Here is an 18464-nt window from a genome sequence, read left to right as displayed (position 1 = left end):
CTTGACCTTTTGTTGAGAAGTTTCTCATTGCCTTTCGCATGAGAAACCACACCGCCTTCGTGTGCTTTCTTAGCCTTTTGTTGAGATTTTCTTATATGCCTTGTGCATGAGAAAATGTTATACTATTTGCTTGCCTTTTATAAGCATCCTCTACCTGTTGTATCTTCTCCAACTTGAGTCATAATGTGCAATTGTGGTGTAATTTACCACATGTACCATTTACACACATCTTAATCACATGTGTGAACTACATTTAATTTCGGCCATGTTCACTCCAATGTTTTCAACCACCAAATTTCTGGTTTAATTTTTTATGAGTAACTAAAACAAACTGATAAGTAGTATAAATAATAATTGTTTAACGGGTGTTTTCTCAACGCTATATATTTCTCAACGGTATATATTTCTCTACTTTTATCGGAGGTTGATCAATTTCGATGCGGTGACTCCTTTCTTATTATATATATGTTAAAAAATTAATTTAATTTAAATTGATTTGATCGATGCTAGAATCGTGAATGAAATCACTTTTTTTATAAATATTTTAAGCACTCTTAAATATCTTAGAGTTGGAATGCAAGAATACTCAGGATAATTCAGCTTATATTTGAGTTTGCACAAGCCTGATGAAAACTCGAATTTAGGGAAGATGAAATTTGAAATTTTATGCGATGAGAAAAGACTTTTGTGTTATATTTTTTTTGAATCTGGAATGCTCAATTTATAGGGAAAAATAGTGTTGTTTCACAAAGTTGCGACCTTTGATGAAACACACTTTTAGCAACAGAGTAACCTTGAGAAAAGGGACCTCAACCACCTTATATGAAGTCTGGAAGGGAAGAAGACCTACTGTCAAATACTTCCATGTGTTTAGTAGTAAATGTTATATCCTGGATGATCGTGAACAAAAAAGGAAAATGGACCCCAAGAGTGATGAAGGAATATTTCTGGGCTACTCAACAAATAGCAGAGCCTTTAGAGTTTTTAATTCCATAACTAGAGTTACGATGGAATCTATCAATGTTGTTATTGATGATCAAGAGACTGATGTCACAGACGACGTCGAAACATTTCTGAATGATGCCCCAAGTGAACTCCCTAATAAAAGTAGTGAGAGTGAGTCCACTCAAGTTGAACCTGAGGTTGATCAAGTAAATAAGGGACCCTCTATCAGAATTCAGAAGGATCATCCTAAAGATCTCATTAGAGGAGATCCAAATAAAGGGGTCACCACTAGATCAAGGGAAGTGATCTCACATGCCTGTTTTGTGTCAAAGATTGAGCCTAAGAATGTTAAAGAAGCCTTAACTGATGAATTCTGGATCAATGCCATGCAGGAAGAGTTAGGCCAATTCATGAGAAGTGAAGTATGGGAATTGGTTCCAAGACCTGAAGGAATAGATGTTATTGGAACAAAGTGGGTTTACAAGAATAAATCTGATGAAAAAGGTGTGGTTACTAGAAATAAAGCAAGATTGGTAGCACAAGGATACAGTCAAGTTGAAGGAGTTGACTTTGATGAAACATTTTCTCCTGTAGCTCGCCTAGAGTCCTTTAGATTACTGCTAGAAGTGGCATGTATTCTGAAGTTTAAACTGTTCCAAATGGATGTGAAAAGTGCCTTCTTAAATGGCTACTTGAATGAGGAAGTATATGTTGAATAACCAAAGGGATTTAAAGACTCAAATCTTCCAAAGCATGTGTATAAGTTGAGGAAAGCTCTTTATGGGTTGAAACAAGCTCCTAGAGCTTGGTATGAGAGACTCACAGTGTTTCTCATTGACAATGGATACAGAAAGGGAGGCATTGATAAGACTTTATTTGTCAAAGGTGAAGGAGGAAAGCTCATGGTTGCTCAGATCTATGTAGATGATATTGTGTTTAGTGGGATGTCAAGTAAGATGGTTCAACATTTTATTAAGCAAATGCAGTATGAATTTGAAATGAGCCTTGTTGGAGAACTGACCTATTTTCTTGGCCTGCAAGTCAAGCAGATGGAAGATTCTATCTTTCTATCTCAAAGTAAATATGCCAATAATATTGTTAAGAAGTTTGGCATGGAGAATGCAAGCCACAAAAGGACACCTACTCCTACTCATCTGAAGGTGTCTAAAGATGAAAATGGTGTCAGTGTGGATCAAAGTCTCTACAGAAGCATGATAGGGAGTCTGCTATATCTTACAGCAAGCAGACCTGACATTGCTTTTGTTGTAGGTGTATGTGCTAGATATCAAGCTGAACCAAAGGTGAGCCATATAAACCAAGTGAAAAGGATCCTGAAATATGTCAATGGCACTTGTGACTATGGGATGTTATACACTCATGGATCTGAATCTGTGCTGTCTGGATATTGTGATGCTGATTGGGCTGGAAGGGCTGATGATAGAAAAAGCACATCAGGAGGATGCTTCTTCTTGGGGAACAATTTAATATCTTGGTTTAGTAAAAAGCAAAATTGTGTTTCTCTGTCTATTGCTGAAGCTGAATACATAGCAGCTGGAAGTAGTTGTTCTCAACTGGTGTGGATGAAATAAATGATGACTGAATACAATGTCTCACAAGATGTCATGATATTGTACTGTGACAACCTGAGTGCTATAAACATCTCAAAGAATCCTATTCAATACAGTAGGACCAAACATATTGATATACGTCACCATTTTATTAGAGAACTTGTGGAGGATAAGACTGTAGTCTTAGAGCATGTTTCTACTGAGATGCAGTTAACGGATATTTTTACAAAGGCTTTGGATGCCAATCAGTTTAAATTCCTGAGAGGAAAATTAGGGATTTGCATTTATGAAGACTTGTAGCAATTAACATGGAGTGGAAAAAGTAATCGAATTATTGTCTATGTGGCTAAAATAAAGCGCCCCCATTATGGTAAATCATCACCTTGTTTTGGAAATACCATCTATTTTGTCTTCACACGCAACCCCCATAACCTCACTACCTACTCCAACTCTTCCATCTTACTGCTCCTTCTTCACAAACCTCTGCTAGAGAAACCGTGCTTTTTCCAGAAAAACTCCAAAATGTCACAACATCAAGATATACCTGCTTCTAAAAATACTAAGTCTACTCAAAAGGTTAGTGCTCCTCCCATGGGAATCCCTGATGATGAGATTCTGGATGTTGCTCCTCTCTCTATTATTCCCGGTATGGACATTGATTTGAACCAACCCATCTCCATTGATGTCTCTGTTGCTGCATGCTCCAATCAAGGTAACACCTCTAGTATCCCTTCTGGTACAACTCCTGCCGCTAACTCTAAGGAAGATAAACACTACACTGATCGTGTTATAAGAGACCTAGTCACTATAATTCTTAATAAAGGTCACTCTGTGAAGGGAGTTTCTACTCCCCTGTCTCAAATATACCCATCTCCTGAGGTTGAACAACATAGTGAAAAGGATAACGAGCCCTCCAAGTTCTGAAAAGGATTTGGCTGCTGAAGGGTTGTGCTCCCTAGGGAAAACCGTGTCCATAAAAGGGAAATATGTGGCCTCTAAAACTGTCAATGCTTCCCACTCTAAGAAGCATGATGAGGCAAACGTTGTGATTGATGTAGAGGATGGTAACTCTGAGGATCAAGAGGAAAGCTTACTTCATCACATAAAGCCAAGTATGGCTAAACGCATGAAGACTCGCAAAGGAAAATCTGTGGCTGAACTTATGTCAGCTAGAAAAGCTAAGAAGACTGCTGGTATTGATCCCTCCAAATCTTGGAGCAAGGTTGAAGTAAAGAAGCGGAAGGTCAAAGATTATTCTGAGCGTTAAGAGGATGTTGAGGAAGATGTCCCTGACATCTCTCCTATGAAGAAACCCACTGTTAGGAGAAGGGTGGTTGTGGAAAGGGAGTTGGGAAAAGATGTTGCTGATGTCAAGGAGGTCATGGACCTGATAAAGGATGTTGGGATGTTGAAGACTGTGGCTGGGTTGTCTCAATGTTATGAAGGTTTAGTTAAGGAATTTATTGTCAACATTCCTGAGGATATTTCTGATAAGAACAGCAAGGAGTTCTGCAAGGTGTTTATGAGGGGTAAGTGTATAACATTCTCTCCTACTGTTATTAATAATTTTCTAGGCAGAAAAACTGAGGGTGCAGGTGAATTAGAAGTTACCGACAATAAGGTCTGTAGAGAGATTACAACTAGGGAAATGAAAGGTTGGTCTGTTAAAAAGCACCTTCCTGCTGGGAAGTTGACTGTCAAATATGCCATCCTGTATAAAATAGGAGCTGCTAATTGGGTCTCTACCAACCATATCTCCACCATTGCTAATACCCTTGGGAGGTTTATTTTTGCTGTTGGAACAAAAGTAAAATTTGACTATGGTAGATTTATTTTTGAACAAATCATCAAGCATGAAACTACTAATGCAGTGAAGCTGCCAATTGCCTTTCCCTATATGATTTGTGGAATTATCTTGAATCAACATCCTAGTATTCTGTGCTCTAATGACTTACCTAGTAGAAGAAAACCTGCTCTGTCTGTGCACTACAAACTATTTGAAGGAAGTCATGTCGAGGATATTATCCTGACATCTGCCATGAAGAGGCCAACCTCAAAAGTTGGAACTATTGTTGAGCTTAAGGAGACATGCAAAGAGCTAGGTGAAGGGATAAGGGTAGCCACAACTAGAAAAAATCGTTGGAAGCCTTGATTGCAAGCTTGGAGCAGGCTGATGGTGAAAATATTGAACATGCTAATGACAACCATGAAGAAGAAGTTGAAGCTCACACCTCTAGTGAGAGGACTGTTAACAATGATGATGCAAGTGGAAATTCTGTTTCTGGTGCTGATGAAGAAGCTGCAAGCTCAAGCTCTATTGAGTAGCCTTGTTGACTCTGGTCTCCCTTAATTTGATGATTTTCTTGGTCTTTTGCTATTTTGGTAGATTTTCTTATTTTTGGTATTACTTTGTTGGTTTGTATCTCGGCTTGCTTACAACTGTGTTTGTACTTGGTGTTGTAACCCTTTAACTTACGGCTTTTCGGTTAATGACTAGATAAACATTTATTTTGTCTCTTTGGTCTCTTTTGGCTAAAAAGGGGGAGAAGGAGTAGCTATAGATGATGTAGCATTATTGTCACTGCTCTGTTTTGTCACTGCTCTATTTGTCTGATACAGGGGGGAATTTTCTGGTGGTTTTTGTTTAGCACAGGGGGAGGATTCTCTGTGTTCTGTCTGTGTGAAGCAGGTTGTTGCTTGTTGTGGACTAGCTGAAGGGGAGATGGTGTGTTCTGAGTACAAGCGCTTGTGTGTTGACTAGTTGCTAGTAATGTGTGTATGTTTACTTCTGCTGCTGAACTGATACTTTGATTGATTTCTTGTGAACATGTGGTCTGTTGTTTGTTTTAGCCAAAATTTGCCAAAGGGGGAGTTTGTTAGTTTATGTATTGGCATCAATTTTGGTAAAACTTAGTGTTATCTGCTCATGGTTGCTCAGATATATGTGGATGATATTGTGTTTTGTGGGATGTCAAGTAAGATGGTTCAACATTTTATTAAGCAAATGCAGTATGAATTTGAAATGAGCCTTGTTGGAGAGCTGACCTATTTTCTTGGCCTGCAAGTCAAGCAGATGGAAGATTCTATCTTTCTATCTCAAAGTAAATATGCCAAGAATATTGTTACGAAGTTTGGCATGGAGAATGCAAGCCACAAGAGGACACCTGCTCCTACTCATCTGAAGGTGTCTAAAGATGAAAATGGTGTCAGTGTGGATCAAAGTCTCTACAGAAGCATGATACGAAGTCTGTTATATCTTACAGCAAGCAGACCTGACATTGCTTTTGTTGTAGGTGTATGTGCTAGATATCAAGCTGAACCAAAGGTGAGCCATATAAACCAAGTGAAAAGGATCCTGAAATATGTCAATGGCACTTGTGACTATGGGATGCTATACACTCATGGATCTGAATCTGTGTTGTCTGGATATTGTGATGCCGATTGGGCTGGAAGTGCTGATGATAGAAAAAGCACATCAGGAGGATGCTTCTTCTTGGGGAACAATTTAATATCTTTGTTTAGTAAGAAGCAAAATTGTGTTTCTCTGTCTATTGCTGAAGCTGAATACATAGCAGGTGGAAGTAGTTGTTCTCAACTGGTGTGGATGAAATAAATGATGACTGAATACAATATCTCACAAGATGTCATGACATTCTACTATGACAACCTAAGTGATATAAACATCTCAAAGAATCCTATTTAACACAGTAGGACCAAACATATTGATATACGTCACCATTTTATTAGAGAACTTGTGGAGGATGAGACTGTAGTCTTAGAGCATGTTGCTACTGAGATGCAGTTAGTGGATATTTTTACAAAGGCTTTGGATGCAAACAGTTTAAATTCCTGAGAGGAAAATTAGGGATTTGCATTTATGAAGACTTGTAGCAATTAACATGGAGTGGAAAAAATAATTGAATTATTGTCTATGTGGCTAAAATAAAGCGCCCCCATTATGGTAAATCATCACCTTGTTTTGGAAACACCATCTATTACGCAACCCCCATAACCTGACAACCTACTCCAACTCTTCTATCTTTCTGCTCCTTCTTCACAAACCTCTGCTAGGGCAACCGTGCTTTTTCCAGAAAAACTTCAAAATGTCACAACATCAAGATACATCTTCTTCTAAAAATACTAAGTCTACTCAAAAAGGTTAGTGCTCCTCCCATGGGCATCCTTGATGATGAGATTCTGGATGTTGCTCCTCTCTCTATTATTCTCTGTGCGGACATTGATTTGAACCAACCCATCTCCATTGATGCCTTAGTTGCTGCATGCTCCAATCAAGGTAACACCTCTAGTATCCCTTCTGGTTCAACTCATGCCGCTAACTCTAAGGAAGATAAACACTACATTGATCGTGTTATAAGAGACCTAGTCACTATAATTCTTAATAAATGTCACTCTATGAAGGGAGTTTCTACTCCCCTGTCTCAAATATACCCCTCTCCTGAGGTTGAACAACATAGTGAGAAGGATGACGAGTCCTCCAAGTTCTGAAAAGGATTTGGCTGCTGAAGGGTTGTGCTCCCTAGGGAAAACCGTGTCTGAAAAAGGGAAATATGTGGCTCTAAAACTGTCAATGCTTCCCACTCTAAGAAGCATGATGAGGCAAACATTGTGATTGATCTAAAGGATGGTAACTCTGAGTATCAAGAGGAAAGCTTACTTCATCACATAAAGCCAAGTGTGGCTAAACGCATAAAGACTCGCAAAGGAAAATCTGTGGCTGAACTTATGTCAGCTAGAAAAGCTAAGAAGACTGCTGGTATTGGTCCCTCCAAATCTTGGAGCAAGGTTGAAGTAAAGAAGAGGAAGGTCAAAGATGATTCTGAGCCTTAAGAGGATGTTGAGGAAGATGCCCCTGACATCTCGCCTGTGAAGAAACCCACTGTTAGGAGAAGGGTGGTTGTGGAAAGGGAGTTGGGAAAAGATGTTTCTGATGTCAAGGAGGTCATGGACCTGATAAAGGATGTTGGGCTGTTGAAGACTGTGGCTGGGTTGTCTCAATGTTATGAAGGTTTAGTTAAGGAATTTATTGTCAACATTCCTGAGGATATTTCTGATAAGAACAGCAAGGAGTTCTACAAGGTGTTTATGAGGGGTAAGTGTATAACATTCTCTCCTACTGTTATTAATAATTTTCTAGGCAAAAAAACTGAGGGTGCAGGTGAATTAGAAGTTACCGACAATGAGAAATGTAGAGAGATTACAACTAGGAAAATGAAAGGTTGGCCTGTTAAAAAGCACCTTCCTGCTGGGAAGTTGACTGTCAAATATGCTATCCTACATAAAATAGGAGCTGCTAATTGGGTCCCTACCAACCATATCTCTGTTAGATGCCCAAAAGTGCTTATTTGAGCTATCAAATATGGGCGTCTTTCACTCCTTTTTGTTGCTAAAGTGTTCGAAACCGCCTTTGCCTTTGATGATTTGCAAAACAATGTTAAATGATCTTGGTACCTTTAATTTGTGTGTTATTGTGTAGAAATTAAGCATGAAAGAATAGAAAACAAACACACAAGAAAGTTGGCAAAGGAACCAAGAAAGGAAGTATTCATCAGCATACTCGCTAGGCGAGTGATGTAGCGAAGTGCTCGCTAGGCGAGCACCCAGCGAGCTGCTAGCGAGCATTCCCAGAATTTTACAGTAGCAAAAGTCAGCAAACTCGCTAGGCGAGCAGCCAACAAAGGTGGTAGCGAACACGCCCAAACTTGGTCAAAAGCACAGCCAGCACTTGCTCGCTAGGCGAGCCACTAGCGAGCTCCCAGCGAGCAATTCCAGTAGCAAAACCATCTAAACTCGCTGGAGCGAAGGTGGAAGCGTGGGATTCTCCTAGCGAAGGTTTCTTCGCCTAGCGAACATGTGAAATCTGGCCAAGGATATTTCTCTGGGCGCAGGTGCCTCTGGTGCCTATTTTGGGGCTCGCTAGGCGAACCATTTTGCTCGCCTAGCGAGCATGACAACTCAGACAACAGTAGTATAAGTAGCTGGGGCTACTTTTTGGAAAAAACAACTTTTAGAACTTAGATATTTTTCTGCATTTTCTTGGGATCATACCTTGTAACCTAGAAACACTTTTTCTTCATTTTTCTTCATCTCTTAACAATATTCTACAAAAAGAAGGTGGATTCCCATCCAATCTCGATTCTTCGACTCGGATGTTGATCAACCTTCAACCGAAACTTGTTGTACAAGCTACCATGAAAATGAGTAGCTAAGTCCTTCATTTTGTCAAGGTTAGATGTAGGTGATCACAAGCTTTGTATGTATATGGGATGATCTTCATTTGTAAACTCTCTAATGATGAATATATGATGAAAACTTTGTTTTATTGATAACTCTTTGTGTTGGTTTATGATCGAGAGATGTTTACCAACTCTTTACCTAGGTTTTCAGCCAATCTTGTTTGTTAGCTAGAGATAGTAATGAATGATGTTGTTCACCATAAAGTTGAACCAAAAAGTTGTCATTTTGATAGATTGTGTGAGAGATCAACAATGGATCAAAATGGGAAAACCCACAATGTGTGTTAGAGATAAACACATTGGGAGGACTTTGTGAAATAGTTTATCATCTAAAGGAGTTTATGAGTTTTGTTGATCGAACATATGCATGCAAAGTGATCGTCGAACCCTAACTTTGACAATATTTATCAAATAGAAAAACCAAAACTTTTACCGCATTTTCTTACTCTTTTATGCAAGATACCATGACAAAAAACTAAAACCCCCGTTGTTACTACAAGTTAAGAATTAAAACAATTGTCGAAAGGCGGCGATATCTCACAATCCCTGTGGAGACGATAACAAAAACCCGACATACCATCCTATCACAACAAAATGGCGCCGTTACCGGGGATTGTGAATTGATATTGCGAGCATCGCAATAGTTGCTTAATTCTTAGCTTTCAAATTTTTGACTTGTGCTTGTTAATCTGTTTGGTTTAGTGTGCAACTATCATTTTATGCGAGGGCAGGTTCCTGAGGACCAACTTCTTTTTGATCCTGAGATCGAAAGAACCGCAAGGAGACTGAATAGCAGAACGAGACGAAGGAGGCAACAAGCTAGACAACGGCAAGAACAAGGAGAAAGTTCTTCTACAACACATCCACCACCTTTCATACCTATCATGGATCAACCACCACAACCACCGCCCATTTCTACACCATGGGTCAACAGTCCAAGGAATACTGCTCAGTTTGCCAACCACACAGGAAGGCAAGCCGAGATGAAGACGGGAACTCTTAACTTGCTATATGGAAGTCCATTCACCGGAATGGACCATGAAGATCCCTTTGCTTTTCTCACCAAATTTTATGAGATAGCATTGGCGGCCGGAGTTGATCAAGCTCAAGAGATACCATTGTTCAAAAGACTATTTCCTCATGCTTTGCTCGGCAAAGCCAAAGATTGGTACTTGGATCAAACACCTGCAGTCATGACGGATTGGAACGTGTTGGAAGAGAAGTTCATTGAAAGATTTTTCTCCCACAACCGTTTCATGGAGTCCAAAACGGCAATCTCCGTGTTTTCGCAAGGAACCAACGAATCATTGAATGAGGCATGGGAGAGATTTAAATCAATGCTTCGGAAGTGCAAAGGGCATGGTTTTGACGAATTGACGCAAATCCACATTTTCAAGAATGGCCTTCAACCAAATTGCAAGACTTTGTTGGATGCTACTTCGGGTGGTTCTTTGTTGTCTAAAAGTGCCGAAGAAGCTACTGATATCATTAACCGTATGGCTCTAAATGACCTCCAAAGTCAAAGTAGAGGCAACACTTTAAAGAAACCGGGAGTGCTTGAACTTGGGACGAACGATGCCATTCTTGCCCAAAACAAACTCATTTCACAACAAGTTGAACTCTTAACTCAACAAATAAAAGAGTTGAGAGAGCCTTCAAAAGCTAAACAAATAGCTTGTTGTGAGCTTTGCAAAGGTGAGCATGACACCGAGTTTTGTCCACCTCCCGGGTTCGAAGAAGTGAACTACATGGCGAACCAACGAGACTACCAACCGAGGCAACAACAACAACAACCTTATCAACCACATCCTCAAAATCAACAACAACACTTTCAAGGGAATCAAGGGTTCCAACCAAGGAGTAACTATTACCATAACCAAGGTTATGGGGGTGGTTCTTCTAGCCGTCAAAACCCTCCCCAAAATCCTTACCAACCTCAACAACCGTCGGTCGTGACTTCAAAGTTAGAAGAGACATTGACACAATTTATGCAAATGTCGATGGCTAATAAAAAGAGCACCGATGCGGCAATCAAAAATCTCGAAACTCAAGTCGGTCAACTTGCTACACAACTAGCGGAACAACAACCCGGACCATCTTTTTCTGCGAACACGCAAACGAATCCAAAAGAGTATTGTAAAGCGATAACGACGAGAAGTGGAAGGGAGTTGATTAGTGAGAGTGAAAAGAGATATAAGAGTAAAAAAAAAAAGGATGAGAAAAATGATGAGGAGAAAATAATAGAGGATAGTATTGATGGTGAAGTTGGGGAGTGGAGTGAGGAAGAAGTTGAAAAGGATGAAAAGAATGGTGAAGTCGAAAATAAAGAAAGTGTGGAAATTGAGAAAAACGATAGTGATGAAGTGAAGGTGGAGCCAGTGAAAAAGAAAAGAGAGAGGAATTCTAGAGCTTCTAGAGGATAGGAGGTAGTGAGCGCTACTCCAATCCAAAACCTTCCGTATCCACATGCTCCATCTAAGAGGGAGAATGAACGGCATTACGCCCGGTTCATGGATATATTCAAACAATTGAAAGTGAACATTCCGTTTGCCGAAGCATTGGAGCAAATGCCTAAGTATGCAAAATTCATGAAAGACATACTTACTAAAAAGTGGAGGTACACGGAACCAGAGACAGTCTTGCTTGATGCACGATGTAGTGCCATCATTCAAAAAACTCTCCCAAGGAAGGAATCCGATCCGGGACGAGTCGCTTTACCGGTAACCATCGGAGACACCTACACGGGTAATGGCTTGATTGACTTGGGATCTAGCATCAATTTAATTCCCCTATCCATAGTTAAAAGATTGGGAAATGTTGAGATCAAATCTACAAAGATGACTTTACAACTAGCTGATAAGTCTACCACTTCACCATATGGAGTGGCTCAAGACATGTTAGTGAAAGTTGACAAATTCTTCTTCCCGGTTGATTTCATTGTTATTGATATGGAAGAGGACGATGATGCTCCGCTTATTCTTGGCCGACCATTCATGAAAACCGCACGCATGATGATTGACGTTGACAACAGTTTGATGAAAGTAAGGGTCCAAAATGAAGAGGTAGCCTTCCATCTTTTTGAAGCCAAAAATCATCCTAATGAGAAGCATGATTCTTTCCGAATCGATGCCACCAAGGAGAAGCTAGTGGAGGTCGCAAAACAGGTTCATGTTTCTAATCCTTCCGAAAGATCTCTTATCGGAGTATACAAAGTTTCGACCAAAAATAAAGGAAAAGAGATGGAAGCATTGTTGCATGAATTAGAAGCTTGTGGAGAACTTGTTTATCATGAAGACACAAGCGAAGGTTTGGATATGACAAAGGAAGTGGAGGAGCCAAAACTAGAGCCAAATTAGAAGTATGTGTTCCTTGGAGATAACTGTACTAAACCGGTAATCATTAGCAACACTATGTCCACAAAAGAGGAGAATCAATTGATGCGAGTGTTGAAAAAGGACGTTGTCAAACTAGTATAGGCCGGGATGAATTGTTCTATCTCCGATGGTGAATGGGTGAGTGTTGTGCAAATAGTTCCGAAAAAGGGATGGTATCAGATTTTATCGAAGGTTCATCAAGAATCTCTTGAAGACAACAAAGCCCTTGAGGAAGTTGCTCAACAAAGTGGATCGCGGTAGCTACGCAATTTCCTTGGATGCTCCTCTGTGAGCATCGAATCGTCGAGCTTATCCGACGTTAAACAAGCGCTTGTTGGGAGGCACCCCAACATTGTAAGTATTTACAGTTTTCTGTTATGTGGTGTTGGTGTTCAATTTGAAGAAACTTGCTGAATTGTGCTTGGAATGCTGTTTTAAAAAAACAAAATGTTGTCATGCTCGCTAGTTGCTCGCTAGGCGAAGGCAGTAGCGAGCTGATTCGCTAGCTGCTCGCTAGGCGAAGCAGTAGCGAGCGCTGCGTGGCAGAACCCATTTAATTTTCAGCAGGCCACTCTTTTGGGCCCAAAAACCATTTTTAAAGTGTTGCACTCACGAACTCTGAACTCACGGACTCACAATCACGCTCTCACTTTCCATCTAACAACTCTTGGTGTTCCCAACTGTTACATTGCAAACCCTAACATTGCTTTGCAAAACCCAACCGTGCATTTCAATTTCAATCGATCCCTCAAATCAGGTTTGCCCTTTCTCCATTACTTTATGCTGTCATGTTGAAATTTCTGAAGTATGTGACATTTAGGGTGAATTTGGTATAGTGGATATCATTAGGTTTTGCATGTGGGTTTAGATTTGCATGTATCTTAGAGCTATGCCTTGCCTGATATATCACTTAGTTTCTGAAAGGGATACCATGAGACTTAGGGTTGTCTGGAATTAGGTTGTTAAACAATGCAGAACCCAGAACCCATAACATTCGCTAGCACCTCGCTAGGCGAATCAGTGGCGAGCATTCGCTGCCATTTCGCTAGGCGAACCTGTAGCGAAGCTTCGCTAGGTCTTCGCTAGGCGAAGCAGCAGCGACCATGATAGTAGTTGGATTTTCTATTTTGCTTTCTAATCTGTTTTGTGTTTGTGTTGTTTCTTCTCTACGTCTTTACAGATGGCATCCAGGTCGAGCGCTTCTAAAAAGAGAAAGGTCGGGAGCACTTCCCGTACCGTGCCCATACAGTTCGACACCGACAAATTTGTCGGGGCAAAGCAAGCGCTAGATATGTGGCTTTGGAGAAGAGAAAGATTTTGCCAAAAAAGAAGGTTTATAATCAACCCCGAGGGCGAATGCCGAACATTTGCTGGGTTGATTCATAGCAAAAAGTGGGACCGGTTGATTGCTCCGCTTGAACACTATGACATCGAAACAGTGCATGAGTTCTACGCGAACGCACTACCTAACGACGACGAGCCATTCACATGGACGACTAGAGTGTCCGGCCGTCCGGTGGCTTTCGATCGGGATGCAATTAACCGTGTCCTGGGTGAACCGCTCCATCTGGGGGCAAATGAGAGGGACACATACCATAGGGATTTGAGGCTTCACCGGGATACCGATTCGATTTCTGCAGCCCTATTATTTGAAGGGAAATCAGTTGAGTTGAACCCATTTGGGGTTCCGATGAGGTACCATAGGGAAGACATGATTCCCTTGGCTCAACTGATCCTTATGTTGGTTCTGACAAATATAAAACCCAAGTCTCACACCTCAACCGTGCCGATCCCAGTGGCACACTTGGTTCACTGCATTCTCACGAACATTCAGATTGATGTGGCGAGGATAATTGCTTTAGAGTTGAAGTCCGTGATTGAGAGCAGGCTAATGTCGGGGGCACGAGTTAACTGTCCCCTTGCTTTCCTGTGTCTCATCATGGCTTTGTGCCAACATACGAGGGTGAAGCTACCCTCCCGGAGTCAAGTGAGGATCCCGCCAGCCATTGATGACAGATATGTGGCCAAGTACTGCAAACCGAAGAATTTCAGGAGTAGTTCAGCTGCTGATGTTACCGGGACTTCTGATGGTCCTGGTACTTTTGCTCATGGATCCGATCCTTTCCAACAGGTTGTCTGCAACTATAATTGGGATTGGATGGCGGCAACTCAGCGCGCCATTCTTGATATTCACGATTCTATGCAGTTGTTGCAGTTGTAGGTGCGTGACCCCTCCAGTGAGCATTCAATGATGATACGTGAGCAGTTTCTGCAGCACGCTAGCTGGCCTGTGGACAGGCCTGTGTTCAGAGAGGGGGCGGGTGCCGGTGCTTCTGGTGGTGCTGAGGATGATGGTGATGATGATGATGATGATAGTGATGATGCTATCGGTTCTGAAGCCGGTAGTGATGAGGGTTCTGAGTCCTTTGAGGGCTAAGTTTGTTTTATTTTATTGTATTTTGGTTTTGGTTATGTACTTTTGGGGTGTTTTGTCCCCCACGCACATTTTAAAATTTTTAAGTAATAGTTATTGTTTATGTTTTTAATTTGTATGTTTGGTTTACATTTCTTTTGTTCAATAAATTTTTGGTTGTTGAGTGTCAAACCTTCTAGATTGGTTGCTCCTCAAAGAAGTATCCAATGAAGGTGCATCCGAGCTTGGATGACAATGATAAAAATAAACAAGTGAATAATGCTAAGGTACATGGTTACCTCCGGTTAGAATTTTAGAATGCATTAAAAACTTTACTCTTTTCGTAATGAATATTGTTATTTTTGCAACATAATTGAATGAATGTTTCATCTAGGACTTAGAACCACAAATTGTGAGGAAACCTCCATTGTACACTTAAATGTTGGTTTCTAATAAACTTTGTTGATTCATTTAATTCATGCTTGGTCTTTTATTATTGTGAATTTGTGGAAGCAATTAGAAATGATCAAGGTGCTTGTTTTTTATTGAGCACAACCAGTTCCAAATACAACTTACCTGTGAGCAGAGAGAGTATTCGTTAACCCCTTTGAGCTTAAACAGTTGAATCTCGGCTTGAAATAAAGCGAGATGTCAAAAATCTTTTTTCTTGAAATCCGGAAAATTTTGATAATTGTTCTTTTGCCGTAAAAAGTCAAGAGCATTCACTTAGGGTGAGTAAAAGAAATAAGTTGGGGAGAAAGAAAATGAGAATCGGTAAGTGCCACAACTCTTGAAAAACCGAGCAAGCATTGAAAAAAATAAAAATAAAATTAGAAAAGAGAAACATCTGTTTTGTAAATATGATGTAAAAGAAAAGAAAAAAAATAGAGAAAATGAAAATGAATGCTTGCTTGGATGAAAAATAGTGAAAAACAAATTTTGAGTTGTGAAATAAGAGTTGTGAAGGTTTCAAATGAGAAAGAAAGGGAACGAAGTTGAGATGTGTGAATAGTGTACAATGAATGTCTCTTTTGCATCGGCAAGTTCGTTTTCAATGGCCTTAGAAATGACCCTTGTTTGTAAACCTAACCAAGCTACAACTGAAAAGTCCTTAGTGATCTTCGTGCTTCCGCATTTTCATTTATAATTGTTAGACATTGTATGAATTGAATTGATTTCTTCATTGTTTGTTGGAGTGAGAGATTGTCCCCGCGGTTGCAAACGCGTAATTTCTTCAATCCTTATTCGAAGAGGAGAGATAGGGTGATTCATTCAAGATAATATTGTTGTGGATAGATACATATTTCGCATTGCTATTAAGTTTTAGTTCTTGTGCATTATGTTATTCTAACCATTGGAAACTTGTACCTAGTTGATTTTCTTGTGTTTGAGTCGTTTTATCCAATTTCGGAGAAACATTTTTCTTAAAGCAAATCCTCTTGTCCTTCAAGAGGCATACTTTGCTTGAGGACAAGCAAGAATCTAGTTGGGGAGAGTTGTTAGATGCCCAAAAGTGCTTATTTGAGCTATCAAATGTGGGCGTCTTTCACTCCTTTTTGTTGCTAAAGTGTTCGAAACTGCCTTTGCCTTTGATGATTTGCAAAACAATGTTAAATGATCTTGGTACCTTTAATTTGTGTGTTATTGTGCAGAAATTAAGCATGAAAGAATAGAAAACAAAGACACAAGAAAGTTGGCAAAGGAACCAAGAAAGGAAGCATTCATCAGCATGCTCGCTAGGCGAGTGATGTAGCGAAGTGCTCGCTAGGCGAGTGTAACAACCCATTTTTTTTAGTATTGAATTATTATACTATTATTATTATTATTTTAATTTAATTATGTGGAGTGTTAATTAATTAATTGGTGTATTAATTCATTATCTAGTGGATATGAGAAATAATTAAATAATTGAATTGATTAATTAACTTGGTTGCATAGTGAGTGGTTAATTATTTAAATTTAAACAGAGGTATTTAAATATTAAGTATTATTGGGCCTAGTGATTAAATTAGATGATTTAAGCCCAACTAGAATACTATTATAAATAGTAAGAGTGAAGGAAGTGAGAATTAGAATTCACTTGAGCACTGAAGGCAATAGAGAAAGAGGAGAGGAAAAGCGAGAGGAGTCAAGGTTTCCATCAAATTGACAAGGTAAGGGGGGAAATCCTTATCATTGTGGGTTGGTATGATTGGGTCAATGGGTAGGAACATGATTTAGGTTGAAATCCTTAATTGGCATGGTTTTGGAATTATTAGGTCTTGATAAATACTCTTGAATTGTGATAATTAAATTATGCTAAAATTGTGAATGAATATATAATTGGATGAGTCATAATTTTCTGAACGTGTAGCTTTTTACGGAATCGAAATCGGAGGTCCGGAAGTCCTCCAACGATGAAAAATGCGGGGAAATCTGCATTCTGTTTCGTGTTAGCGCAGGAACAACTTTCTGTTTTGTGTTAACCGGTTAACCCAGGGCGTTAACCGGTTAACACTGTTATAATATTGAAAAAAATTGAATTCTATCTTGCGTTAACCGGTTAACACTGTTAAAAATTGCCAAGAAGCGCAGTCTGTTTTGCGTTAACCGATTAACCCAGGGCGTTAACCGGTTAACACTGTTTGAAAAGTGAAAAATTGATATTTAAATGTTGTGTGCGTTTTGGAATGAAATCTATGTGTACATATTTGATGATTGGCCTATATTGGTGAATGATATATTGTATGAATGTGTATGTATACCATTATTGAATTGTGAATGATTTATTGTTATGGATGTGTGTATGTAATCGTAATTGATGTGTTGTGATTAATGTGTATATGTACCAATTGTGAGTCATGGTGATATGTGGGATGTTAAGACGGTATATAGATGGTCTTAATTGCATATGTGTTGGTATGTGTGCATTCATTCATAGCATGGTTGACTTCATTGTGGAAGTGGTTAAACGGTGATCCTTCATTGGAAACAGACGTAGCAGACGTTAATCCTTAATTGGGATTAGGCGTAGTATTTAAACGGTGATCCTTCATTGGAAACAGACATAGCAGACGTTAATCCTTAATTGGGATTAGGCGTAGTATTAAACGGCGATCCTTCATTGGAAACAGACGTAGGGCTTTGGTCTTGTCTGGATCGGAAGCGTGGCTTGGATTCTAGATATTGAATCGGAAAGCGGTGAAACTTTGAGTTCACATTGAGGTACCACATGCATGGAGTCACATTGTCTTGCATCGAGTCGTTTATAGTTATGTGATCACTGAGTGCATGTATTGATGTGGGTGTGATGCATGTTTGGAGCATGTGAGATGATTGTTTATTAATATCATTGATATAATAATACAAGTGTGATGAATTCTTAAATTGTGTTTTAATTCATTGTGCCTTATTATGCTATTTCATAATGATTTGAATTCTCACCCTTTCTGTTTGAATGTTACCTTTACATGGGTATCGTGCAGATACTACATAGTAGTATTGCTGGAGTAGGTGGACGGTAGCTCGCTCAAGAATAGCTGGAGAGTTTCCGTATTTAGTTTGAAATTAGGTGATGAGTCAATGCTCTGGTCATGTAACACTGGGTAGATTAGTGGTATTGAATATCTTATTTTGATATGCTTTATGTCATTAATTGTTTTATTTTATTTGAAGTGATTATTGAGAGATGATCATGGTATGGGACATGAATCATATTATGAAATACATGATGTCATACGGTGAACTGACTTTGATGTGTTTTTTAATCGCAATGTCGCGGTTAGCAAGAGTCGCCACCAACTTTTCTTTTATCCAATAAGGAAAGGTGGAAAAGAACAGGAAAGACCTTAATTTAGATTCTTAGGTTCGCGAGGTACATTATACAAAGGGAAGGTGTTAGCACCCTTCGTATCCATGGTTATCCATGGGC

The 18464-nt window shown here is 39.6% G+C and overlaps 1 protein-coding gene across 1 annotated transcript; it reads left to right on the top strand.

Annotated features, from left to right (window-relative positions):
• The first annotated feature begins 3816 nt into the window (after positions 1-3816).
• Positions 3817-4838, top strand: LOC127138146 (uncharacterized). The gene is made up of 2 exons (XM_051064544.1): positions 3817-4629; positions 4683-4838. Exons 1-2 carry the CDS (start codon positions 3817-3819, stop codon positions 4836-4838), a joined length of 969 nt encoding a protein of 322 aa, XP_050920501.1.
• The last annotated feature ends 13626 nt before the right edge of the window (positions 4839-18464 follow it).

The sequence above is a fragment of the Lathyrus oleraceus genome, chromosome 4 (genome assembly GCF_024323335.1).
Source record: "Lathyrus oleraceus cultivar Zhongwan6 chromosome 4, CAAS_Psat_ZW6_1.0, whole genome shotgun sequence".
NCBI lineage: Eukaryota > Viridiplantae > Streptophyta > Magnoliopsida > Fabales > Fabaceae > Lathyrus > Lathyrus oleraceus.
The sequence above is the reverse complement of the archived record's forward strand: the minus strand, read 5'-3'. Positions and strand labels throughout refer to the sequence as shown.

Coding starts and splice junctions, on each gene's coding strand:
- LOC127138146 (XM_051064544.1), top strand. CDS start 3,817: ATGAAGAAACCCACTGTTAGGAGAAGGGTGGTTGTGGAAAGGGAGTTG. Junction 4,630..4,682: donor AGCTAGGTGAAGGGATAAGG/GTAGCCACAACT, acceptor AGCTTGGAGCAG/GCTGATGGTGAAAATATTGA.